The sequence below is a fragment of the Vipera berus genome (genome assembly GCF_964194415.1).
Source record: "Vipera berus genome assembly, chromosome: 3".
NCBI lineage: Eukaryota > Metazoa > Chordata > Lepidosauria > Squamata > Viperidae > Vipera > Vipera berus.
In genome coordinates, this window is record NC_138204.1 from 37,451,298 (window position 1) to 37,472,398 (window position 21,101).

A 21,101-nucleotide genomic window follows, 5' to 3' on the forward strand; every position below is an offset into this window, starting at 1 on the left:
ATACTGTTATCAACTCCAACCCTATGCTGCAATATGCCAATAACAAGGTTCATCCCAAAGGTGGTTTTTCCAAAGGCAATTGGATTATGTTTCCTTCCTTTCTGTGCCTTGATTCATCTAATTGGTTGCTGCTGTTTAGAAATAATCATATCATACAGAAGGCCAAATCATACATGCCGTGTATCATAGAGCAAGGCACTTAGGAAAACCTCCAGTGGACTTCTCCCCCTCTACTTCCCTTCATTGTCTAGACACATGTGGGTTTTTTGTTTACTTTCAGTTTTTTGTTCCTTAAAATAATGTCATGATGTACTTGCTGGTGACCATTGTCTGCTATTGACCAAAGTGCTGCTTTTGCAAGACAAACAAATACAGACTGACTAATTGCTCATTGTCTTATTCTCCAAAGCAGAAGTTAAAAAGGTGTTGAGTTGTGTTGTTCTAGCGGATTGTCTGAACCCTTCGTTAATTTTAGTATCAGGATGCTTGCAAAAAAATCCCTCCCTATGCAGTTGCTAATACAGAAAGTATTATGAAGGAAGGCAAAAAAAAGAAAGTATTATGTTGTCAACTTCCACATTTTTATACTGGCAATTTATATATAGGCCCTGTTGTAAATTAACTTATATATGGCTAATTTTATTTACACTTTATAACATGTGACTTAATCATGCATCTATACACTGACACTGAAGTTATTTCATAGAGTTGTTGGTACTGATGCTTAATACAGTTCACCCCATTATCTTTTCTCTGTCTCCTCCATTATTTTATTTCAAAGGTTTCAGATGAGGATGAAATTCTACCTCACAAGCTTCAGGCTGCACTTGTACAGATCTTAGAAGAAAGGAATGAAATCTTGTCTCAGGAACGCTGCTACACACAAGGTGACGTTGTTTGAAAAATAATTTTGCCCCTAACCTTGCTTAGAGAAATAGATGTATCTCTGCTCTGAATGAATCCATGATGGGGTGACAAAATAGCAAGAATGAAGTCCAGCTAATGTCCCCCCCCCCAAATACTGTATCTTTTATACATATGCTTACATCTTCAATTTGAAAAAAAATGGCCTTGCACACTAATAACTACTTCTCCATTGCAGCACTTCCTGGATTGACTGTGTAACACTGCATCTCTTTCTGCAGGTGATGTGACACTGGACTCTCTAGTATCAGAGGCTTTTGTGCGCTTTTTTGTGGAAATCGTGGGACACTATTCTTTGCACATGCACGTCACTGAGAAAGGAGAGAGAGTATTCCAGCGGGAGCCCTTCTGGAAGTCCCATACATCCCGCAGTGTGCGCCATTTCCTAGATATCTTCATGGAGACACAGATGTTTGCTGGTTTCATCCAGGACCGAGAGCTGCGGAAGAGTGGGGTAAAAGGTAAGCTGTTTGTGTAGAACAAAAATAGTACAAATTCAGGATAACATTCTCTTTACAAGTATCTGCTGCTTTTCTGCTGGGAAGTTGAAGGTACTGATGTCCTCAAACCATTTGTTGTTTTGAATTTTAGTAGGTTTTTAGCTTGGAAACTGAATGTTTATTGCTGCCATAAGCCAAAGCATTTTTATAACTAGACATAGAAGACTGGAATGATTTAACTGTTTAATAAGGACAAATACAGTACCTCTTGCTTTTAAAAGATTCAGCTGGTTGCACTAGAAATATCTATTTTCAAAGTTCCAGCCTTTGTCATCTTAAAAATATCAAGAAGATAAAGTCATACATAACTTCAGCTTGACTCTTGGTGACTATATCAACACATTCATGTTCTTTTTGTGCTAATAAGAGGGAAGTGGATTATTATGGCTTTCTGGGATCCCCCCCCCCCAATTTCCTAGTCTAGCTGACAGCCCTGGGATTTCCTAGGGTTATCCTATCCTACTACTACCTAGAAATTAGTTAGGTGTTGCCATGTGCTGTTGCACTGCAAAGGCATAAAATTTAAATGTATATATCTTTAAATGTCTTCATTAGTTTATTAATGAAAAAGGAAAAACATTTGCAAGGTCAATGAACAGATCAACTCTTTCCCTTCACTTTTGAAAAGTGTGGGAACTATGATCATGCATATATTGCTGAACTAAAATTCTTTCCAGATGGTGCTGAACAAGCAGCTTTTGGCCCTGTTGCATGGGAATTGTAGTTCAACATCTGGAGTTTCAGATTGCTATTCTGACTTGCAGCAGTTGGAATCTGAGAGACAGAATCCATAAGAAATTGTGACTTTCATGAGGTCTATCCTGACTTCAACATTTGCTTTCATAGTTGAGCAAAGGAAAAAAAAATCAGTCTTGTTTTTCTTTGAGAAATAATTGTAAAATTCCATCTCCAAACATGGTGAGTGGTTTGCATCTATCCATTAATGCATGCAAATTGTATAATTTATGTGTGTGTATGTGTACACGCACTCGTGCATATTTCTATAGTGAGTTATATATTGCACATTTCACCTAACTTTAATGCTGGCAAATTGGGAGATTTTCTACCCTTAAGTTTCAAACATCCTCTTCTGATTTTCTATGTGTATTTTTTGCTTTTTCAGAGCTCAACTTTTAAAATATAGAAGAAAAAAAAGATGTTTTCTGTAGCAAAGGCATTGATTGAAATTTTGCTTTCTTTTTCAAGGCTTGTTTGAAGTTCGTGCCATGGAATACTTGGAGACCATTCCAGAGACTGAGCCAAGTGGAATGAACAAAATCCTTCGCAGTCTGGGTGAGTCACCCTTAGATTTGTTCTTGTCTAGTCTAGTTTTTATGATCCACATTGACCATGATAATATTACTTTGATTCCTAAAATGGTACTGACAACTGGAATGATTTTTATAGTGTGACTTTCTAACTTTGTTTAATTAGAATCTTTATCTTAACATCCAAACAGAAATTTAGTAATGTAGTTGAGGAATAATTTTTGCTTCTTGCACTTTAACTAAAGCTTATACTTCAGCTAAGCTACGACAGGCTTGAACATTGGGTGCTATCTAACAAAATGAAATTCAATGGTGAAAAAAGTAAGGTTCTACATTTAGGCAAGAAAAACCAAATGCACAGGTACAGTATAAGTGGTACCTTGCTCAATAGCAGTAACTGTGAGAGGGATCTCGGAGTCCTAATGGACTATCACTTAAATATGAGCCAGCAGTGTGCTGCAGCTGCCAAAAAAGCCAACACAATGCTAGGCTGCATTAACAGAGGAAAAGAATCAAGATCTCATGAAGTGTTAATACCGCTTTACAATGCCTTGGTAAGGCCACACTTGGAATGCTGCATCCAGTTTTGGTCACCATGATGTAAAAAAGATGTTGATACTCTAGAAAGAGTACAGACTAGAGCAACAAAGATGATTAGGGGACCGAAGGCTAAAACTTACAAGGAACGGTTTCTGGAATTGGATATGTCTAGTTTAATGAAGAGAAGGATGAGGGGTGACATGATAGCAGTGTTCCAATATCTCAGGGGTTGCCAAAAAGAAGAGGGAGTCAAGCTATTCTCCAAAGCACCTCAAGGCAGGACAAGAAGCAACGGATGGAAACTACCCAAAGAGAGAAGCAACCTAGAACTAAGGAGAAATTTCCTGACAGTTAGAACAATTAACCAGTGGAACAACCTGCCTCCAGAAGCTGTGAATGCTCCAACACTGGAAGTTTTTAAGAAGAGACTAGACAGCCATTTGTCTGCAATGGTATAGGGTTTCCTGCCTGAGCAGGGGGTTGGACTAGATGACCTCCAAGGTCCCTTCCAACTTTATTATTATTATTATTATTATTATTATTATTATTATTATTATTATTATTATTATTATTATTATTATTCATTAAACATGAACCTCAGTCAACTGAACATTCAAATTGACTGGCGCTGATGGTTGACACGGGTTGCTGCCAGCGTCCTAGGTATCAACCAGGTACCTCCTTAAAATGTAAGATGTTCCGAGTAGCGCAGTTTTTTGTAGCATTGCTGGAGTTATTGCAGGAAGCTGCAGTTTCTTGATGTATTTTGCAAAGTTTTTGGACATCGTTCCCCAGTGCCCCGATGACAAATGGGTATCACTGTTACACGTTTCATCCGTAGTCGCGCAGTTTCGATGGCCAGGTTACGGTATTTTGTAATTTTTTCCAGTTCTTTTTTTCCTGACTCTGGTATCTCCTGGTACAGTGATATCAATCAGCTGTATGCTGATTTTATTTATTTATTTCCCCACCCTTAAAATCTACTTTTCCTCAGGAGGTCAAGGCTGTGCATGGCATGCCCACCCAAAATTTGTAATCCTTGTTATTGCCACTTACCAGTATTAAGAAATTTTGCAGTAGGATGGAAATGGATCAGTGAACCTTCATGTTAAATGCTTCTGCTAACAGTTATTCAGTTAACAGTTACATATTCAGTTACCTGAACTCATAGCTGCATATTTTTGCCAAGTGACAATGTAGAGCATTGCACTAGAACAGGGGTAGGCAACCTTGGCTCTTTTATGACTCGCGGACTTCAACTCCCAGAATTCCTGAGCCATAAAAGTCATAAAAGAGCCAAGGTTGCCGACCCCTGCACTAGAAGCTAACACTACTGGGATGTAAACAAATGGAACTTAAAGCAGCTTCTAATATTGTAGCAGTCCTCCTCTTCAAAGTCCGAGGCAGTCATATTCATCTCTAAGCACCGTAAGTGGTGAGACTTGGCTTAAGCAGGGCAGCTTCACTCCTTCCTTCCTGTTTCTCTTGTCCTTTACTTCTTTGGCATTTTTCCAACCATCCTTCTATCTCTGTCTTGGGTTTTTTTTTTGCCTCATTTGACTATAATCTAGGCAGCAGTGTTTGTTGTTAAGTAGGTAATTTGTCTGAACTTGCTCCAGTTAATTTAATTCTAAAAATTGCATGCACGAATGCACAGTATTTAGAATGCTAAAACCAAGGCTGAATGAACTGTTTTGGGTATATTGAAATGTAAATTGTAAATTATAATCATCATCCCTTGCTCACTATCATTGAAAACAGAACACTGCAGTTGTGTGCTAAAGAAGCTTAAGATTTTAGGAGCTGAAAACCATTTGGATTCCATCAGGCAAATTTCTTGTAGAAAACTTTGTATATTCTCTTCTCTTCTGTTGTATGACTGGGGTATTGCTATTAAAAGCTTGCATAGCACCTCCTGCATCTCATTTGTAAGGGGAATCTGGAGATCCTCAAAAACTGTATTTAAATTTTGTGTGTGTTGGGAGATGCTTTTAAAATATTGTATTCCCTCTACCATTCCCTGAGGGAAATTTTTCTGTTCTGAAAAATTCAAGCCTAAAATTCCACTGGTCAAAATTAGCTACTTTGAATTTTGACTCAAACAGACAAACCTGTTCTTTTTATTTTATTTGTAGTTGTCTTCCATATGGTAACATATCAACCTTTCTTTTAATCTCCTGTTGTATTTTAGGTAATAAAATGAAGTTTCTACAAAAGAAGTGAGAAGCCAAATGCAGAATCGCTAAGCTTTATTTTACGATACTGGCAAGCCATAATGAGATGGCTGTGTCACTGTGGTATTCTATTAGATTCTTCAGGTCCCACTTAAAGAATTTCAGATGACTGGAAAAATGAGCACCAAATATGAACAGCATCCTCTATCTCTGTTCTGCTTGGTCTACTTGAAGTATTACTGAGCAAAAAATGAACTTGTTTACAGAGATGATCTATAAAGCAGAAATAACAGCAGAAACTATATCCTTATTTATACTGCATGGCTGGAAAAGATTTTCCTCGTGTTATTAAAAATATGCTCAAAGCAATCTCAAGACTTCAGCTCAAAGCAATCCCAAGGATTCAGCTGGTACCTTTTAAAAAGAGGAAGAAACCAGGAAAGAACCAGGAATCCAGCAAAGTGGCTATGCCAATATTTCCTTGAATAGATTTTTTGCACAAGAAAGCCTTTCTTAAGGCTGGTTGGAAGTTATAATCTCTCATTGACTATAATACCATCACATCAGATATTCTATTGGCTTGATCATTCATGGTTAACTATTGTTTGGACATATTACTGCGGTGTAAAGCTTTTTTCACTTTTGAAAGCAAAACAAGAAATCTGTTTGCTATGTTAGTCTTAATTGTTGTGAATGTACACACTGTTTAATTACAAGTCCATCTCATATATGACAGAGGATATACCTCATGCTAAACTATTGTTTATTTGTCAGGAGAAGACTGTTTGTTCCCAAATGGAGCATGGATATTTTTCAAAGTCAAGATGTTGACATTGAAATAGACTAATTTGCTGCAGAACTGATGTAAAGGGACAGATGATAACTTTCATGCAGTCTATTTTGCAGTAAAAACTGGAATAACAAATGATTCTTCCTTTGAAGCTTCATTTTGCTCTTTTCCCACAGCTGAATATCATCCAACAATATGCTTCCTCATCTAATGTTAAGTCTGTCAACTGCTTTCAATAAATACTGAATTTTCTTATTAGCCACTCCTGTAAATGCCTAGCATTTGATATAATCTGTTTAAGATTTATTACCTAAATATTGGATTCACGTAACACATTAATCTAATATGACAGAAAGTATAGGTTCACACATTGACCTAAGCCAAAATGCAGTTCGTGACCATGGTTATTGGCTTGCTGTAATGAATATACTCAGTCAAATATGATTTATGTAATAATGCTTAAATCATGGTTTATTATGATATAGACTTATAGCAATCTCATGATTAGTTACATTCTACTCTGCAGATCTCTTGTACAGTATCTAGCTAACGGCTTTTGTCCAGTAAAATGTCACATTTACAATAGTGCAGACATGTCAAACTCATGACGTCGCGCGATGTATCGGGACTGTTTTGCCATTGCCAGCAATGGGGTTGGCGCGGTTTCCACGTGACGCGTCCAGCCTGTGGGCCGGCAGTTTGACACCCCTGCGATAGTGCAAGGTTTTAGACTAATAAGTTATGTTGTGTGAGAGTGAGCAAAAATGTCCCAAGTGAAAGGGGATTTTTCTTTGAAGTGCAGAATGCTGAAGTATGGTACTGGGCTGTTTCTCTGCTGTGTGGTTAAACTGACCTTTGGATGAAACAAGTTTGTGGCTTGCCTCTATCCCCAAAAATGCTGCTTTTAATGGGCAACAGTTCCTGAGTCTTTGTTCCCTTGCGGCATGTAAGGTAGATCTTGTCCAAGAAAGGAGTTCAGTAAATATATAGGAAGATAATATCAAAAAACTGCTGAAATTTTATCATGACTTCAAGAGAGTATCAACACTGTCCATCTTTGAAACAGAAAGTATAGGCAGACATTTGACCCTGTTGATTCTCCATGTGGAGTCAGATACTTTATTGAAGGGCCTAGGAAATGTCCTTTTTATTTTTATTTGGCCAAGGTCAACAGCCCACCCAATGTAAGTAATTTCAGAACAATGGTTTTTGGAATCTGGTGAGATTTACTTGCAGTTTGGTACTCGCGTGGTTCAGACTGAGGGCTTTTCTGCAGCCTTCACCTGCTTGTCTCCCAAAATAAACAGCCTGAAAATGAAGCCATTTTAAGAAATCTGTTACTGGATTTCAATCTATTTCTTTATTTTGATCTTAGTAACGGTTCAGATATTCTACTTGGACTGTGATTACCATGGTCTATGATTGATAATTCCTCTTCTGCTTTTACTTTCCACCTATGCCGTGAAAGTGGGTGATAGTTTTGAGGACTGGGAGAAAAAAAGCAAAAAGATTGCAGTTCTTCCTATCACATGATCTAAAAAAGAAAACTTGGCAGAACTCCTGTCAATTTCACCTAGTTAAAACAAAAGAAAACCAAGAAGTGTTAAGCATTTCACCATCTTATGGCTGAACATGCATCACCACAGTTCCTGTCTCTTGGACTAGAAGGGAAAACTGCTGAATCTGTTAAAAAAAAGAGAAATGACCGGCATTTACTATTGTACTACTGGGATGCTGTATAAAAGATCAAGCTCCATCCTGTCACGGCATGCACGCCTATATAAAATGGCATCTGAGACACTACAAGAGGTAGGGGGGGGGGCATATTTGCCACAGCAACTGGAACAGAAATTTATTTAGGATGGAATGAAGTGCAATTGGTGGACCAGACTATCTTGCTTGTACCAGAGGAGAGGGTTAAATACCATTTTTAAATCAGATGGTGGTTGCCTTCCCAGAAGCCTAAAGTGAACTGAGGCTGATGCTTTCCATTCCTCCACAGAAACACACAAACAATTATACGCAGCCCATCTTTGTACTGGGCAGGGAAGAAATGTGGATCAGTCCCTGGATGGAATCAGCCTTTCTCCTCCACAGCATCCTTTACATATGTTGGGATTCTTCTCCCAGAATTCAGTCACCATGATCAATCATGCAGTCCATTTATATAGAAGGCAACAGTTGGGGAAAATTATACTGGAGAATATCAGAAGCACAATATACATATAACAGTGACACAAGCAAGTCCCTAACACAAAGAAAAGAATCTGATTTAGTTGCTTTGCAGTTTTAGAATCTGGCTTCAGAATATGTAGAGCCCTCCCTATTTCTTGAATAGCAGCAGTTAAGAATTGCTTTTTGGAATATACTTTAGCACTTAAACTATGCTCTTACAGTATTCATAAAAATAGGAAGAAAACTTTGAGCCAAGCCCACTTTTGAGCAATAATTGGGTTAACCTAGCCCAAGACATATTCTTTGAGACTCTGGGTACTTCTTAGCAGTCATCCTTCTTCCTTGTCAGATATGTGTGGATGTTAGTTTTGCTCATTCTTTATAAAGCCTTAATTTATGCTGTATAGAAGAAACCAAAACTGTATGTACAAAGATCAAGCTATAAGAAATCAAAATCTTTTGGGAATAAAGTGTACTATTTTTGTGTTTTGAGGAATCTTTCTTTTATCTGTTGGAGTTGTGTGGCCACTGTCCAATATACTTCTATTTTTTCTTCACTTCTTGCTCAACCCATAAAACCAGGCGGAACACAACAATGGCTTCACTATAACGTGAATGAATATATTTTAAAGGTTTTTATGAACTTTGATAGGTACAGATTGTGCAGAATGTGACCTATCTCATGAATACTATTGCTCGACAGAAATGCATTAAACCAACATGGTTAGAACTTGCTGTAAATTTATGGACATAATTCAAGATAATTATAGAGAGCAAGGAAGATTATCTTGATGGAGATATGGAGGTGCTATTGCCTAGGCAAAGGAAGCTAAGGCATTTTCTTTTTAAGTCCAGAATGTCCAGATAATATTCAGAAGTGGCACAGTAGTCGCTTATCCAATTTACTGAACTATAAGAAGGGGGCTGTAGTTCAGTGTAATTACACTTGCAAGATACTGCTGTTATAGCTGATCTCAATAAAAGTAGCTTTAGCCTTCCTGGAAGTTTATTTCATGGTCTAGTGCAGGGGTCAGCAACCTGAAACAGTGAAAGAGCCACTCGGAACCGGTTCCCTCCCAAAAGGAAAAACTGGGAGCCGCAAAAAATGTGTGCACATGCGCGTACATGCGCGAATGCGCAGAACAGGGTTTGACTGAAGAGTGGAGCCAAGGCGAGATATGCACCTACCCTGCATATTTGAATTGATTGGTTGAACTTTTTTAGTCCCACCTTTTTTGGGGGGGGACTGCACATGGCAGAGGACTGGGAGCCGCAGGAGACAGCTGAAAGAGCCGCTTGCGGCTCCGGAGCCACGGGTTGCAGACCTGTGGTCTAGTGCATAGGGGGACTGCCAATGATTGAAAATAATTATGTGCCATCAAATTAGAGTTGATTCTTAGTGACCACACAGATAGATTTTCTCTAGGAGGATCTATCTTCAGTTTGGTTTTTTGAGTCTTCCACTGGTGTACTCATTGTTAGTGTACATCCACTTTGCTGTTGCTCTTTTCAACATAGACTTCCCAACATTGTGAATATCCTTTCCAAGGCTTTATGACAACTCTACCAAGTGCTAGTCTATGATATATACTTACTGACTGAATGTTCCTTTGTTATTGATACTTTCTACCTTAACTATCTACCACTTCAATATCTTTACTGTGTATTCTAAGGCTGGTTGCTGTACCTATTGCCATTATTTCTTTATATTTAATTTTAGTTCCATTTTTTTCACTATGCTCTTTGACTTTTTTTTTTACAAATTAGAGTAGTACAGCACAGATTATTGGCTTCTCTTTTGCTCTTGGCAATTTCCAGCCTGTTTTCTTTCTTCTGTTTCTTGATTTTGGTGATCTATCTTCGCATTCCCACTTAACAATGTATTTAAGTTAATTCCATAGTTTCACTTGTTCCCAGTCAGTGGGGTCCAGGATTTCAAAACAATTCTCTTTGAAAATGATAGATATATTACCAAATCATATTGTGGAAACTGGTTTGCTTTCTTCTACTTTAGCTTAACTTGGAATTTGCACTGAAAAAAATGAGTTATGACAGTTTTTCACATTTACTATGGTTGCATCATCTCCATGGTCACGTGATCAAAATTTGACAACATGTCAAACATAGAAATATAAATACACAGAGAGAGACACAAACACGCACATGATTTAATCAAAGAAGCCATCTTAAGATCTCATCTGTCCTTTGAGGCTCCCAGGTCTGATGACAAAGCTAACTGAATAACAATAACAGAATAACAGATTTGAAAGGGACCTTAGAGGTCCTTCTAGTCAAATCCCCTGCTCAAGCATGAAACAGTACCATTTCAGACAAACAGTTGTCCATTATTAAAAACCTTCAGTGATGGAGCACACATAATTTCTGAAGGCAAGCCGTTCCACTGATTATTCCATCAGGAAATTTCTCCTTAGTTCTAGGTTGCTTTTGTCCTTGATTAGTTTCCATCCATTGCTTCTTGTCCTGCCTTCAGGTGCTTTGAAGAATAGGTTGAGCCCCTCTTCCTTGTGGCAGCCCTTTAGTTATTGCAACACTGCTATCATTTAATCCCCTAGTCCTTCTCTTCATTAAACAAATGTACCCAATTCCTGCAACTGTTCTTTGTATGTTTTAGCATCCAGTCCCCTGATCATCTTTGTGGCTCTTTTCTGCACTCTTTCTAGAATCTCAACATTTTTTTTACATCATGGCAACCAAAACTGGGTGCAACATTCCAAGTGTGATCTTACCAAGGCATTAAAAAGTGGTATTAACACTTCACATTATCTTGATTCTATCCCTTTTTTAAATGTAGTGTTCACATCTGGGACAAACACTCTTGGCATATACCCCTGACTTTCTTTACTTATTTCTGTGAGGAACATTTCCTTCATATGAGGCAGTGCAACAAAATTTGGGAGGGATAATTCAGGCTACTGTAAAATTAATATTTTAAATTCTCAATATTGAAAAGGCCAGATCATACAGAAAATTCCTACCATAGTGTTATTTAGGATTACTTCACATTAATATACAGATATAACACTTTTTATATTATTCTACAGTAGTAATTATAGTGTATACAATAATAATATGATGGCAAGTTTCTAAATGTGAGGCAGCCTTTTGATTTGTAAAACAACAACGAGGGGGGCAGCTTGGAGGCTTTTAGCACTTTAATGACTTAATCACTTTAAAGACATAGAGCAAAACATTCTTATTTAAAGTACAAGGCAAGCCATAAATGAAATCCAAAACATGCTAAGCCAATACCTAATACCCTTGTTCTTCCCCTGCCCCGTTTCCTTTTTCAAGTTGGCTGGGAATCATGGGTGTTGAAGTCCACATATCTTAAAATAGCCAAGTTTGAAAAACATTGCTATAGATGACAAGGGACATGATTATTTTGACATTAGCTCACTAGGGAATGTCTCATTATCTTTTTTTTAAGCAGTTGACTACGTAATGTACTTTTCGTCTACATTTGGGATAAATCCAGGATCTATAGCCCATCCTGGAAATGTGCAACGTAAGACATGTACTTTTTCAAGCCGCTCACTCAGTCTTGTGTTTTTCAGACGCGTTGGACAGTAACTCCCCGAGCACATTTTGGCAAGCTACAATGGTGCGCAAGCGCAGGACCTGAAGTCCAATCATCTGAACGGCATGAGCTAGGGAGGGGCGATCGAGCAGCTCGTGATGTCCGTAGCGATGCGAAGGTACCGATTGGCCGGAGGCTTTCCAGGTTCTGCAACCTTGGCAACTTTCAGACTTCAACTCCCAGAATTCTTCAGCCAGCCATGCTGAGGGCGGTAAAATTTAGGCGGAGGAGAATAGGCTGAAGTGTACAGCCGCGCAGGCGCTGTAAAGAGGAGGGAGAGGCCTAAGTGGGGCTTTGTCGCGGGGCAACTGAGAAGCGGGAAAGGTTCGTGCGCGGTCCGGTATGGCCGGCCCAGGCTTAGTGGCGGGCGAAGTCGCTGTAGATGCGCTGCCTTACTTCGACCAAGGCTATGAAGCGCCAGGCGTCCGGGAAGCGGTAAGAATGGCGCGTCGGGAAAAGGCGAGAGGCGGGCTGGGGTCCGCTGCGCCTGCCGGAGGAGCTAAGCGAGTTGCTGTCCGTTTTTTCTCTCAGGCCGCCGCGCTGGTGGAGGAGGAGACGCGGCGCTACAGACCAACCAAGAACTATCTGAGCTACCTGCTTACGCCGGACTACAGCGCTTTCGAAGTGAGTTTCGCCACCCGTGTTTCGCGTGGGATCGGGCCGCGATCGAAGCCGGAGCACCCTGGGCCGCCCTTTCTGTGACTGGGCTGCGGCCGCCATTCTGGCAGTAAAGACGTCTCCCTAGTACAGGGGTAGGCAAGCTTGGCTCTTTTATGACTCGTGGACTTCAACACCCAGAATTCCTGAGCCAGCTGTGCTGGCTCAGGAATTCTGGGTGTTGAAGTCCACGAGTCATAAAAGAGCCAAGCTTGCCTACCCCTGCCCTAGTAGTTCGATCCAACGGAGTTAGGCGTGAATTATGGAAGTTGGAGTCCAGAGCATCACGGGGACACTAGCTTGAGAAAATGCCTCTTCTTGAAACCATTTAATGTCTACATTTCTGGAACACAAGCGCACCGAAGATACTGGTGAGGGTGAAATCTGTTGTGTTGATTGACGCTTTTCCCGACGCAGGTTTGCTATTTAGAAATATGAGTAGTTATGAACTTGCCCACAATTCTTGTTTTATTTATTTATTTATTTCTTGCAAGAAGTTTCTGATAAAAACAGATTGTGTAGGCATGGTAATTAAAAAAAAGTTTGGATAGGAAAGGGAAAAAGTTTGGGTAGGAAAGGTGCTTTCCCCAAACATAATATACGGTACTCTGCAGAAATGGTTGTGGGTAGAGGACATATAATATTACCTTTGTTCCCTTGCCCATACAAAGGACAGTTTTTAAAGTTTCTCCTTGTTTGTCTGGATGTGTTCTGTAGTGCTTTAAAAAGAAAAAAATTCCTTTAGCAATAAGAATGGACCAGATGGAATGGGGTGGAATGACCCTGACATCATCAAGATTGTGCTGCAGAAATTACATTGCTGCTAATTTCTAAATATTTTACAAAAAATCACCATAATAGATCCATTTGCAGTGTTAAACTGTAACCTAGAATATGTGGTGGGACTCTGGAAAAATTTAGACATTTCAGAAAAGCAACTGTATTAGAAAAAATTTGGGGAAAATGACTTTAAACTGCCACATTTCTTCTCAATTTCAGTATCACTTTCATAGACAAGAATAACCAAAAGTATGTTTCATGTATATGAAATGGACTTTTGGCCCACAAAAACTGATAGTAATGGTCAGGGCTTTTTTTCTCATTGAACGCTCAGAACGGAGTTCCGGCACCTTTTTTGGATGGAACCTTGTAGGGTAGGCGAGGCGGGTTGTATAACATGTGTGAGTTCCGGCACCTTTTTCTTTTACAAAAAAAGCACTGGTAATGGTATAAATTCTACTTTGTCCCATAAAAGCTACTCTCTGGTAAATTGCAGAGAATTATAATCTGCATTCATCAGAAGATTTGTCTCTTGCTTTTTTTAAACTAAGAATTATATTTTCCAGTTCAAATAATAAACTTCAGGCCAATAATTAGTGAAGTGCACATTGGCAAATTAGCATTTCTTTCACAGGAAAGAAATGAAGGGTTCTTAATTTTAGGATATTTCTCCATAGATAGTATTGCTGTTTGGTTTGTATTCATCTAGTTAGCTATGAATGGATAATTCACTTTGCATCAAATGTAAAATTTTGGTTGCATAGATAAGTGTATAAATGACATCCTCCTCCAATTCTAATTTAGGAAAAATAATTCCACAAATATCTATTTCTGAATATGATGATCAATAAACTGCCCAAGAAGTGGTAATGCTTATAATCCAAAACCTCTGAAAGATAATCAAATGGTGTATCTTTGTCTGTTGCATAAAGTGTCGATTATAATCTTTCACTTTCTGCTCTTTGGGATTTAACTAATTAGTCTTTAATTTGATTCATAGACTGAAATAATGAGAAATGAGTTTGAACGCCTAGCAGCTCGACAGCCCATAGAATTACTGAGCATGAAAAGGTAAGGGTAGCTATATATAGGTACAATGTCTGCATCTAACATTCAAATGTTGGATTGAAATTTGGGGGTATGTTTTGAAGTATTAAAACCTAGCATTTTACCTCTTGCCTCATGACAAGAACTACAGAGTAGTCAACAATTCATTTTAAAAAAATAAGATAATTGCTTTTAGAGTTATAAATCATCAGTATACGAGAAAAGATAGATAAGCATTTTACAGATATTGACCTTTGGGGGGAAAAACAGTGGGCCATTACGGCTGTTAGTCTGCTAGCCCTGGAATCTTCTGGTATTTAAATTATGTTTAACTCTTACAAAACTGATACATTTATAAGTTTAAATCTTAAAAATAATGGGTTATGTATCACATACTCTAATGAGATACAATGGTTTTTCCTCTCATTTTCATTACAGATATGAACTGCCTGCACCCTCCTCTGGGCAGAAGAATGATATTACAGCATGGCAGGAATGTGTTAATAACTCGATGGCTCAACTGGAACACCAAGCAGTTCGAATTGAAAATTTGGAGTTGATGTCTCAGTATGGCTGCAATGCCTGGAAAGTATATAATGAGTAAGCTGTTAGAGCCTGTGTCATTCTTTGAAAGGGAGTATTTCATTTCCATTTGGGGAGGTCTTCATTTTTTCGATAATAAAAGAGCTGTCAATTGACTTAATTGATAAATTAAGACTGATATGCAGTCACCACATAGCTACAGGTGTTTAGTAACTGTGTCATTTAGGGATCTTGTGCAGTTAACAGGTAATAAAAAAGTAACTTTATGATCAGACCTTCCATTTATGACCTTTGCAGGTCTGTAAAGCAAAGGTAAGATGAAATAAGGTCATAATGCCTGGTCCCAATTTTGGTCATGAAATGAGGATTACCTACCCTGCTTTTTGATTTCTAATGGAATGGGAAACACAAATTTTCTTTTGAGGCTGAAACCTAATACAAGTAGTCCTCCACTAATGATCACAAGTGAGCCCAGAATGTATGTTGCTAAGGGAGACATTTGATAAGTGAATTTTGCCCTATTTTACAACCTTTCTTGCCACAATTGTTAAGTGAATCACTGCAGTTAAGTTGGTTGTTAAGTGAATCTGGCTTTCCCATAGACTTAGTTTGTCAGAAGGTCACAAAAGGGGATCACATGATCCTGGGATACTAACTGTCATAAACATGAGTCAGTTGCCAAGCATCTGAATTTTGATCACATGACCATGGGGATATTGCAATGGTCGTAAGTGTGAAAAATGGTCAGAAGTCATTTTTTCATTGCCATTATAACTTCCAGTAGTCACTAAATGAACTGCTGTAAGCCAAGGACTACCAGTATTCATTTCTTTACCACACAGCAGGCATATCCAAAATATGTTTTGTAACCTCCTTTAATAAGAGGTGTTTTTACCACTTTAATATTTTTAATGTCAGGTTTAAAAGAAGGCAAAATTAACAGCAGTAAATATAAAAGATTTGAGAACTAAATTAACATAAGCTCTGTTTATTTTATCCAGGTAAAATACTTTAAATCATAAATATTGAATGCTCAGTTTTAATAAAAATGACTCCCCAATTTGGCACTAAAACTTCCAGTGTTGGAGCTGCAGTCTTCTTGATAAACATTTGTAGCACTGCAACCTAGCAAAATCTACTGCTTTAATTAAACACCATAAGTTTGTATTTGCAAAAGGACCTATGCTGTTTCATACAGCAGGAGCTATAAACCTTACTTTCCCCATAATACTACTATTCCGTAGTAGATCTCTTTCCTGTTGGTTCCATCTTCAGATGAACAAGGCTAGTACTTGGAATTATTATGAAATAATACTTCATTATTTTTCCTTTTTATATTTGAATAATATAATGAACTTGTATTTCTGTCTGCCAATTAGGCATTTAGTCCACATGATTGAACAGGCACAGAAAGAGCTGCAAAGTTTAAGGTAAGAGCTGCTTTTGCTTTCAGTCAGAAGAAATAATGTTGTGGAGTTTGTTTGCATCATTTTTATCCTACCCCCTTTAATAGACTCTTCACAGTTCATGTCAAGCTATTAGCATATAAAAATTAATAAATTGAAAATATCTAATAAACACAATGTTAAAAATTAAGCCCAAGAGTCTGAACAGAATTGCCCAAGTTTTACAACTTTCTGAAATATTAAAAATATGGTGACCACTTTGGTCTCAGGTGTAACAGGTTTCAGAGAGATAGATCTGCTACCACAAATACCTGCTCCCGGGCTTCTATCCTGCTGATATTTCAAGATGGTAACCAACGTATTTCTACACTGCTCAAACAATATACGCAGATTTTATTTGACAGAACCGGTCCTACAGGCAGGATCTAGGCCATATAGTGTTTTGCAAATCTGAACCTCCCTTGATCTTATTCAGAACATATTGGTAACTAATGTCGTGCCCACAATATGGGTGTAATACTTATGAACTACTCTGACTTTCTAGCATGCAGGGCATTGCTTTCTGATGTTGCTGACTAGTTAGTCTAAGAGGCCTTATACAGGTAGTCCTCAACTTACAACAGTTCATTTAGTGACCATTCCAAGTTACAACGCACTGAAAAAACTGAATTAGACAGTTTTTCATAGTTACAACCTGTGCAGCATCCCCATGATCAGGTGATCAAAATTCAGATGCTTGGTAGCTGGTTCATACTTATGACCGTTGCTGTGTCCCAAGTTCATGTGATCCCCTTTTGCGACCTGACCAGCAAAGTCAATGGGGAAGCCAGATTCACTTAACACCTGGGTTGCTAACTTATCAACTGCAGTGATTCACTTAACGGTGGCAAGAAAGTTTGTAAAATGGGGCAAAATTCACTTATCAAATGTTTCACTTAACAACAGAAATTTGGGGCTCAAAGGTGGTCGTAGGTTGAGGACTACCTGTATAGAATGTGTGCAGTAATCTGGTGTTGAGGTAATAGGGACCTTAGTAGGGCTTCCCACTCTAGAAAAAAGATCCTCATTGGTAAATTAGTTTAAGCTGAGCAAAATTTTTCTTGGCCACAGATTCCACCACACTTATATTTATGTAAGGAATACACATTTATGTGAAAACTATGTACTTATTTTCTATAGCTGCCCATCTCATCCTAGTGACACTGGGCAATAAAATGAATTTAAAAATAATTAAAAATACCAAAATTTATACAGCATCTGAGAAAACTGTCATAATGATTGTCAGTATAATCAAGAAATAGCACCCTTAACACATTAGGAGCCCCAGGGGTGGCCACATAGCCAGGTTTTTAAAGCAAAATGTCAACTGAGTCGGGGCCATTCTGGCTTTGAAGGAAGGATATTCCAAAGAACAAGGACCAACGCAGACAAAGCATGTCTTCTGGTCCTTGCCAGCCATCATTTCTTGACTGGCAGGACTCACAGCATTGCCCAAACTGCTGAACTGAGTTGGATGGATAGAAAGTATTGGGAAAAGATGGTCCCTTAGGTAACCTGGTCCCAAGCCATTTAGGGCTTTAAAGGTAACAAGTAGAACCTTGAATCACACCTGGAAATGCCAATAACCAATGCAGCTCATGCAGTAGTGATGTTACATATGTTGCATATCCAATATTATTTACTACCCATATTAGTTGAAGCACCAAATGTTCTTCAAGGACAGCCCTATATAGAGCATGTTGCAATCCAAATGAGAAGTTATGGGAGCATGGCTGACTGAGCAGAGCCTCCTGGTCCAGGAATGGCTACCTCTTCAAGCATGAGCTACCACCTGCTCTCCAAGCATGAGACCTCCCTTCTTGTACATAGGGTTATCTTGGGCAGCAATACCGCCACCCATTAAGTCTCGCTTGAGTTAAGTCGAAGCCCATTGCATCCTATCCAGACCCTGACAGGACATTGACCACATCACTCAGAGAAACTGGGGTGGAGATATAAAGCTGGATGTCATCTTTATATTAAGGATACCTCACCCCAAACCAACAGATTGCCTCACTCAGTAGCCTCAAATAATAAATAGAATTTATAAATATTTAAAATAATTTATATAAAATTAAAATAAATCTGCATCAGTATTTATATAATAGGAATCTACATTCCGTTGGATTTCTGAGGCATATCTACATAACGATAGTCCAGGATGATTGCCATTTCCTTCTGGTTAACACATCTAGAATCTAAAACTATCCTTTTCTCACTGTGAGCGTTGTGAGATACCCCGAGTGTATTCAGTGAGCTGTTTCAGTGTTATGATGTCATTTTAAAGACCTGTATTATGAGTGTAACTCTTAAGGATTATTATCTTAAGGTATTGGACTTCAGAATAACTATATAATTTATTATGCCATTTTCTTTCTTCCAGGAAACACATCCAAGACCTTAACTGGCAGCGGAAAAACATGCAACTCACAGCTGGTGCTAAACTTCGTGAAATGGAATCTACGTGAGTAGTTTTTGTCACTAGTATTTCACCTACTTTTAAAACAATTTCTGCCAAACTGCTGAGTTAATCTGTTAAGATGTAACGGCGTATTTAGCTTATAAAACATTTCCATATGTAGAAATAGAAATTAGCAATTGCAAGAGTTTTTATTTCTCGATAGTCACTTCCTCATATTGAATAAAAGCTTAAGAAATAAGATATGGTATTGCACACCTCAAGATGAATATTCCTTTTATCAGCAAGGAATATTGCTGAAAATAGCGCCTTCATTTACAGTGTTTTTTCTTTCTTTTTTTTCCTAGATGGGTGTCCCTTGTCAGTAAAAATTATGAGATTGAACGAACTATTGTGCAGTTGGAAAATGAAATTTCTCAGATTAAGCAGCAACATGGAGAGGCAAATAAAGAAAACATCCAGCAAGACTTCTGAGTCTTTCTTTAGTCTATTGTTGCTCAGTTCAACAAATATGATGTTGATTTCTCTATGTATATAATGATACAGAAGCCGTCATCTGTGTTAATAGTCTCTTGAATTTTAGTTTAATAAATTAATTGCAAACCTTCAGAAGATTTATTAACTCTTCAGATTTTTAGCAGGGTCATGGAGGGATTTATTTTTATGAAGGATTGTATCTTTTTTTAAAACAATACAAAAATACCAATGTAATTGTCTAGCAAGAACAAAGCATTGTAGTTGAAAAATCCTGTGGCAAAATTGATATTCCCAATGAATGTCAAAATACTTCAAATATCAAAGTGGTTAGCAAGATCTAAAAGATGGAATAATTTGCTTACACTTTACATTTGCTCATAGGCAAAAAATGGATTATATAGTATGTGTGTATTAAATACAAATATGCATGGTGGCAGCAAATACCTTTGTTCTAAGTGTCAAGACAATATATTGGATTAATCCAAATGGTATAATGGGATTTTTTATGTATGGTTACTTAGGAGATGTGGGACATTGCTTTATTTAATTTGAAATACAGTTTCATATTTGAAATACAAATAAAACTATTGGTTTAATAGAGCTTGGTTTTACAGACTTCAGATGCAATGAATACATTTTGTGTTTGGACTGTTTAATGGACTAATGAAATTCAAAGTTTAGGCTTCACTGCAAATGATATTCATATCAATTATATATTTAGATAAATTATGTACATTAAAATACACTTAACAGATAACCAATGGTCTTTTAAATTAAGATTTTGCTGCAAATCACTCATGTCATTTATATAGTTAAGGATATGATGCAAATTGACATAACTAATTTATATCCCTCACAATACTTAAAAATTGAAAAACTTCCTAGCATAGTAACTGCTGCACATATTAATGGCAAATTCTTGATAATGCTTCCAGGTAAATTTTGGACTCAGAAATAGAGTAAAGCTGCCAGAAGGTGAAATTTTCAGAAGATTCTGTTCAATTGTATTGTGCTTAATGAATGCAGGTGACTCTTGTGGCAAATCAGGATTTCACACACACACATTCTAGTTACCTGTAGGAAAAAGTATCCAAGATGACTAAATATGTTTGTGGTAATTTCTTGCTTTAGAGTCATAGTATACTGTCATAATCTATTGTTTTTCTTTGCTTGATTACAAAATTTGTAGTTTTCTTTTAGAGTAATGGTCAATTGGGATTCATTTGGAGCTTCTGCAGCAGTACAGTACCTGTTTATTAAATATAAGTAGCAATATTGTTTTCAAACTGGAAGTGGAATTCTATTCCAAAGCACTTATTTCTCTTATGGCAGTTGGGGCAATAGGATGTGAATTTTCTTTATCCCCCTTCATCCTTCTAAGAGATGGAGCACAGGCCACTACAGAAACAATAATTTCTTCAGAACTGTTACCGTATATTGAAACAGTTCTAATTATAATTAAGAAGCAATCAGAATGTAGGCAAAAAGAAAGGATAAATGAATAAAAAAGAAGAGTACTGATTGATGAAAAATATTCCTAATTACAGTGGTCAATGAAAAAGAAAAACCTTGAGAGATGAACAAAGTGGAGGAATAAAAAAACAGGTGGTCGGGAATGTTCATTTAGTTCATTTTTGTTCTTGCTTCTAGGATCTTGCTGATGTATTTTTTCATCTATTAAAATCCACTTAGCTACGTTAGTAGCTTAATCACCTAACCAGTGACAAGCCATCTTTTCACAGTTCCTTTTCCAGGGCTTTCTTA

General features: G+C 37.8%; 2 protein-coding genes across 3 annotated transcripts in view; both read left to right on the plus strand.

Moving 5' to 3' along the window:
• DENND2C (DENN domain containing 2C) overlaps positions 1-12,072 on the plus strand; it is a 67,654-nt gene extending 55,582 nt beyond the window's left edge. The window contains exons 16-20 of the mRNA XM_081322386.1: positions 782-887; positions 1,146-1,385; positions 2,631-2,717; positions 5,424-5,451; positions 11,947-12,072. Of these exons, the coding sequence (XP_081178512.1) occupies positions 782-887; positions 1,146-1,385; positions 2,631-2,717; positions 5,424-5,451; positions 11,947-11,962 (477 nt within the window). The 3' untranslated portion in view covers positions 11,963-12,072. The remainder of the gene's footprint in view (positions 1-781; positions 888-1,145; positions 1,386-2,630; positions 2,718-5,423; positions 5,452-11,946) is intronic.
• A 141-nt stretch (positions 12,073-12,213) lies between these two features.
• Positions 12,214-19,937, plus strand: BCAS2 (BCAS2 pre-mRNA processing factor). 2 transcript variants are annotated; one of them, XM_081322800.1, is made up of 7 exons: positions 12,214-12,404; positions 12,501-12,593; positions 14,407-14,477; positions 14,892-15,037; positions 16,375-16,426; positions 18,825-18,905; positions 19,208-19,937. In XM_081322800.1, exons 1-7 carry the CDS (start codon positions 12,312-12,314, stop codon positions 19,332-19,334), a joined length of 663 nt encoding a protein of 220 aa, XP_081178926.1. In that variant the 5' UTR covers positions 12,214-12,311; the 3' UTR covers positions 19,335-19,937. The 2 variants fall into 2 exon arrangements, with proteins under 2 accessions (XP_081178926.1, XP_081178925.1); XM_081322799.1 differs by having other exon boundaries at positions 12,216-12,404; positions 14,892-15,053; positions 16,376-16,426.
• The last annotated feature ends 1,164 nt before the right edge of the window (positions 19,938-21,101 follow it).

Bases quoted from the DNA above. Each gene is read 5' to 3' on its own strand.
- BCAS2 (XM_081322799.1), top strand. From the start codon at position 12,312: ATGGCCGGCCCAGGCTTAGTGGCGGGCGAAGTCGCTGTAGATGCGCTG. The intron at 12,405-12,500 runs GTAAGAATGGCG...TTTTTCTCTCAG, and splicing joins CGCCAGGCGTCCGGGAAGCG to GCCGCCGCGCTGGTGGAGGA. The intron at 18,906-19,207 runs GTGAGTAGTTTT...TTTTTTTCCTAG, and splicing joins CTTCGTGAAATGGAATCTAC to ATGGGTGTCCCTTGTCAGTA.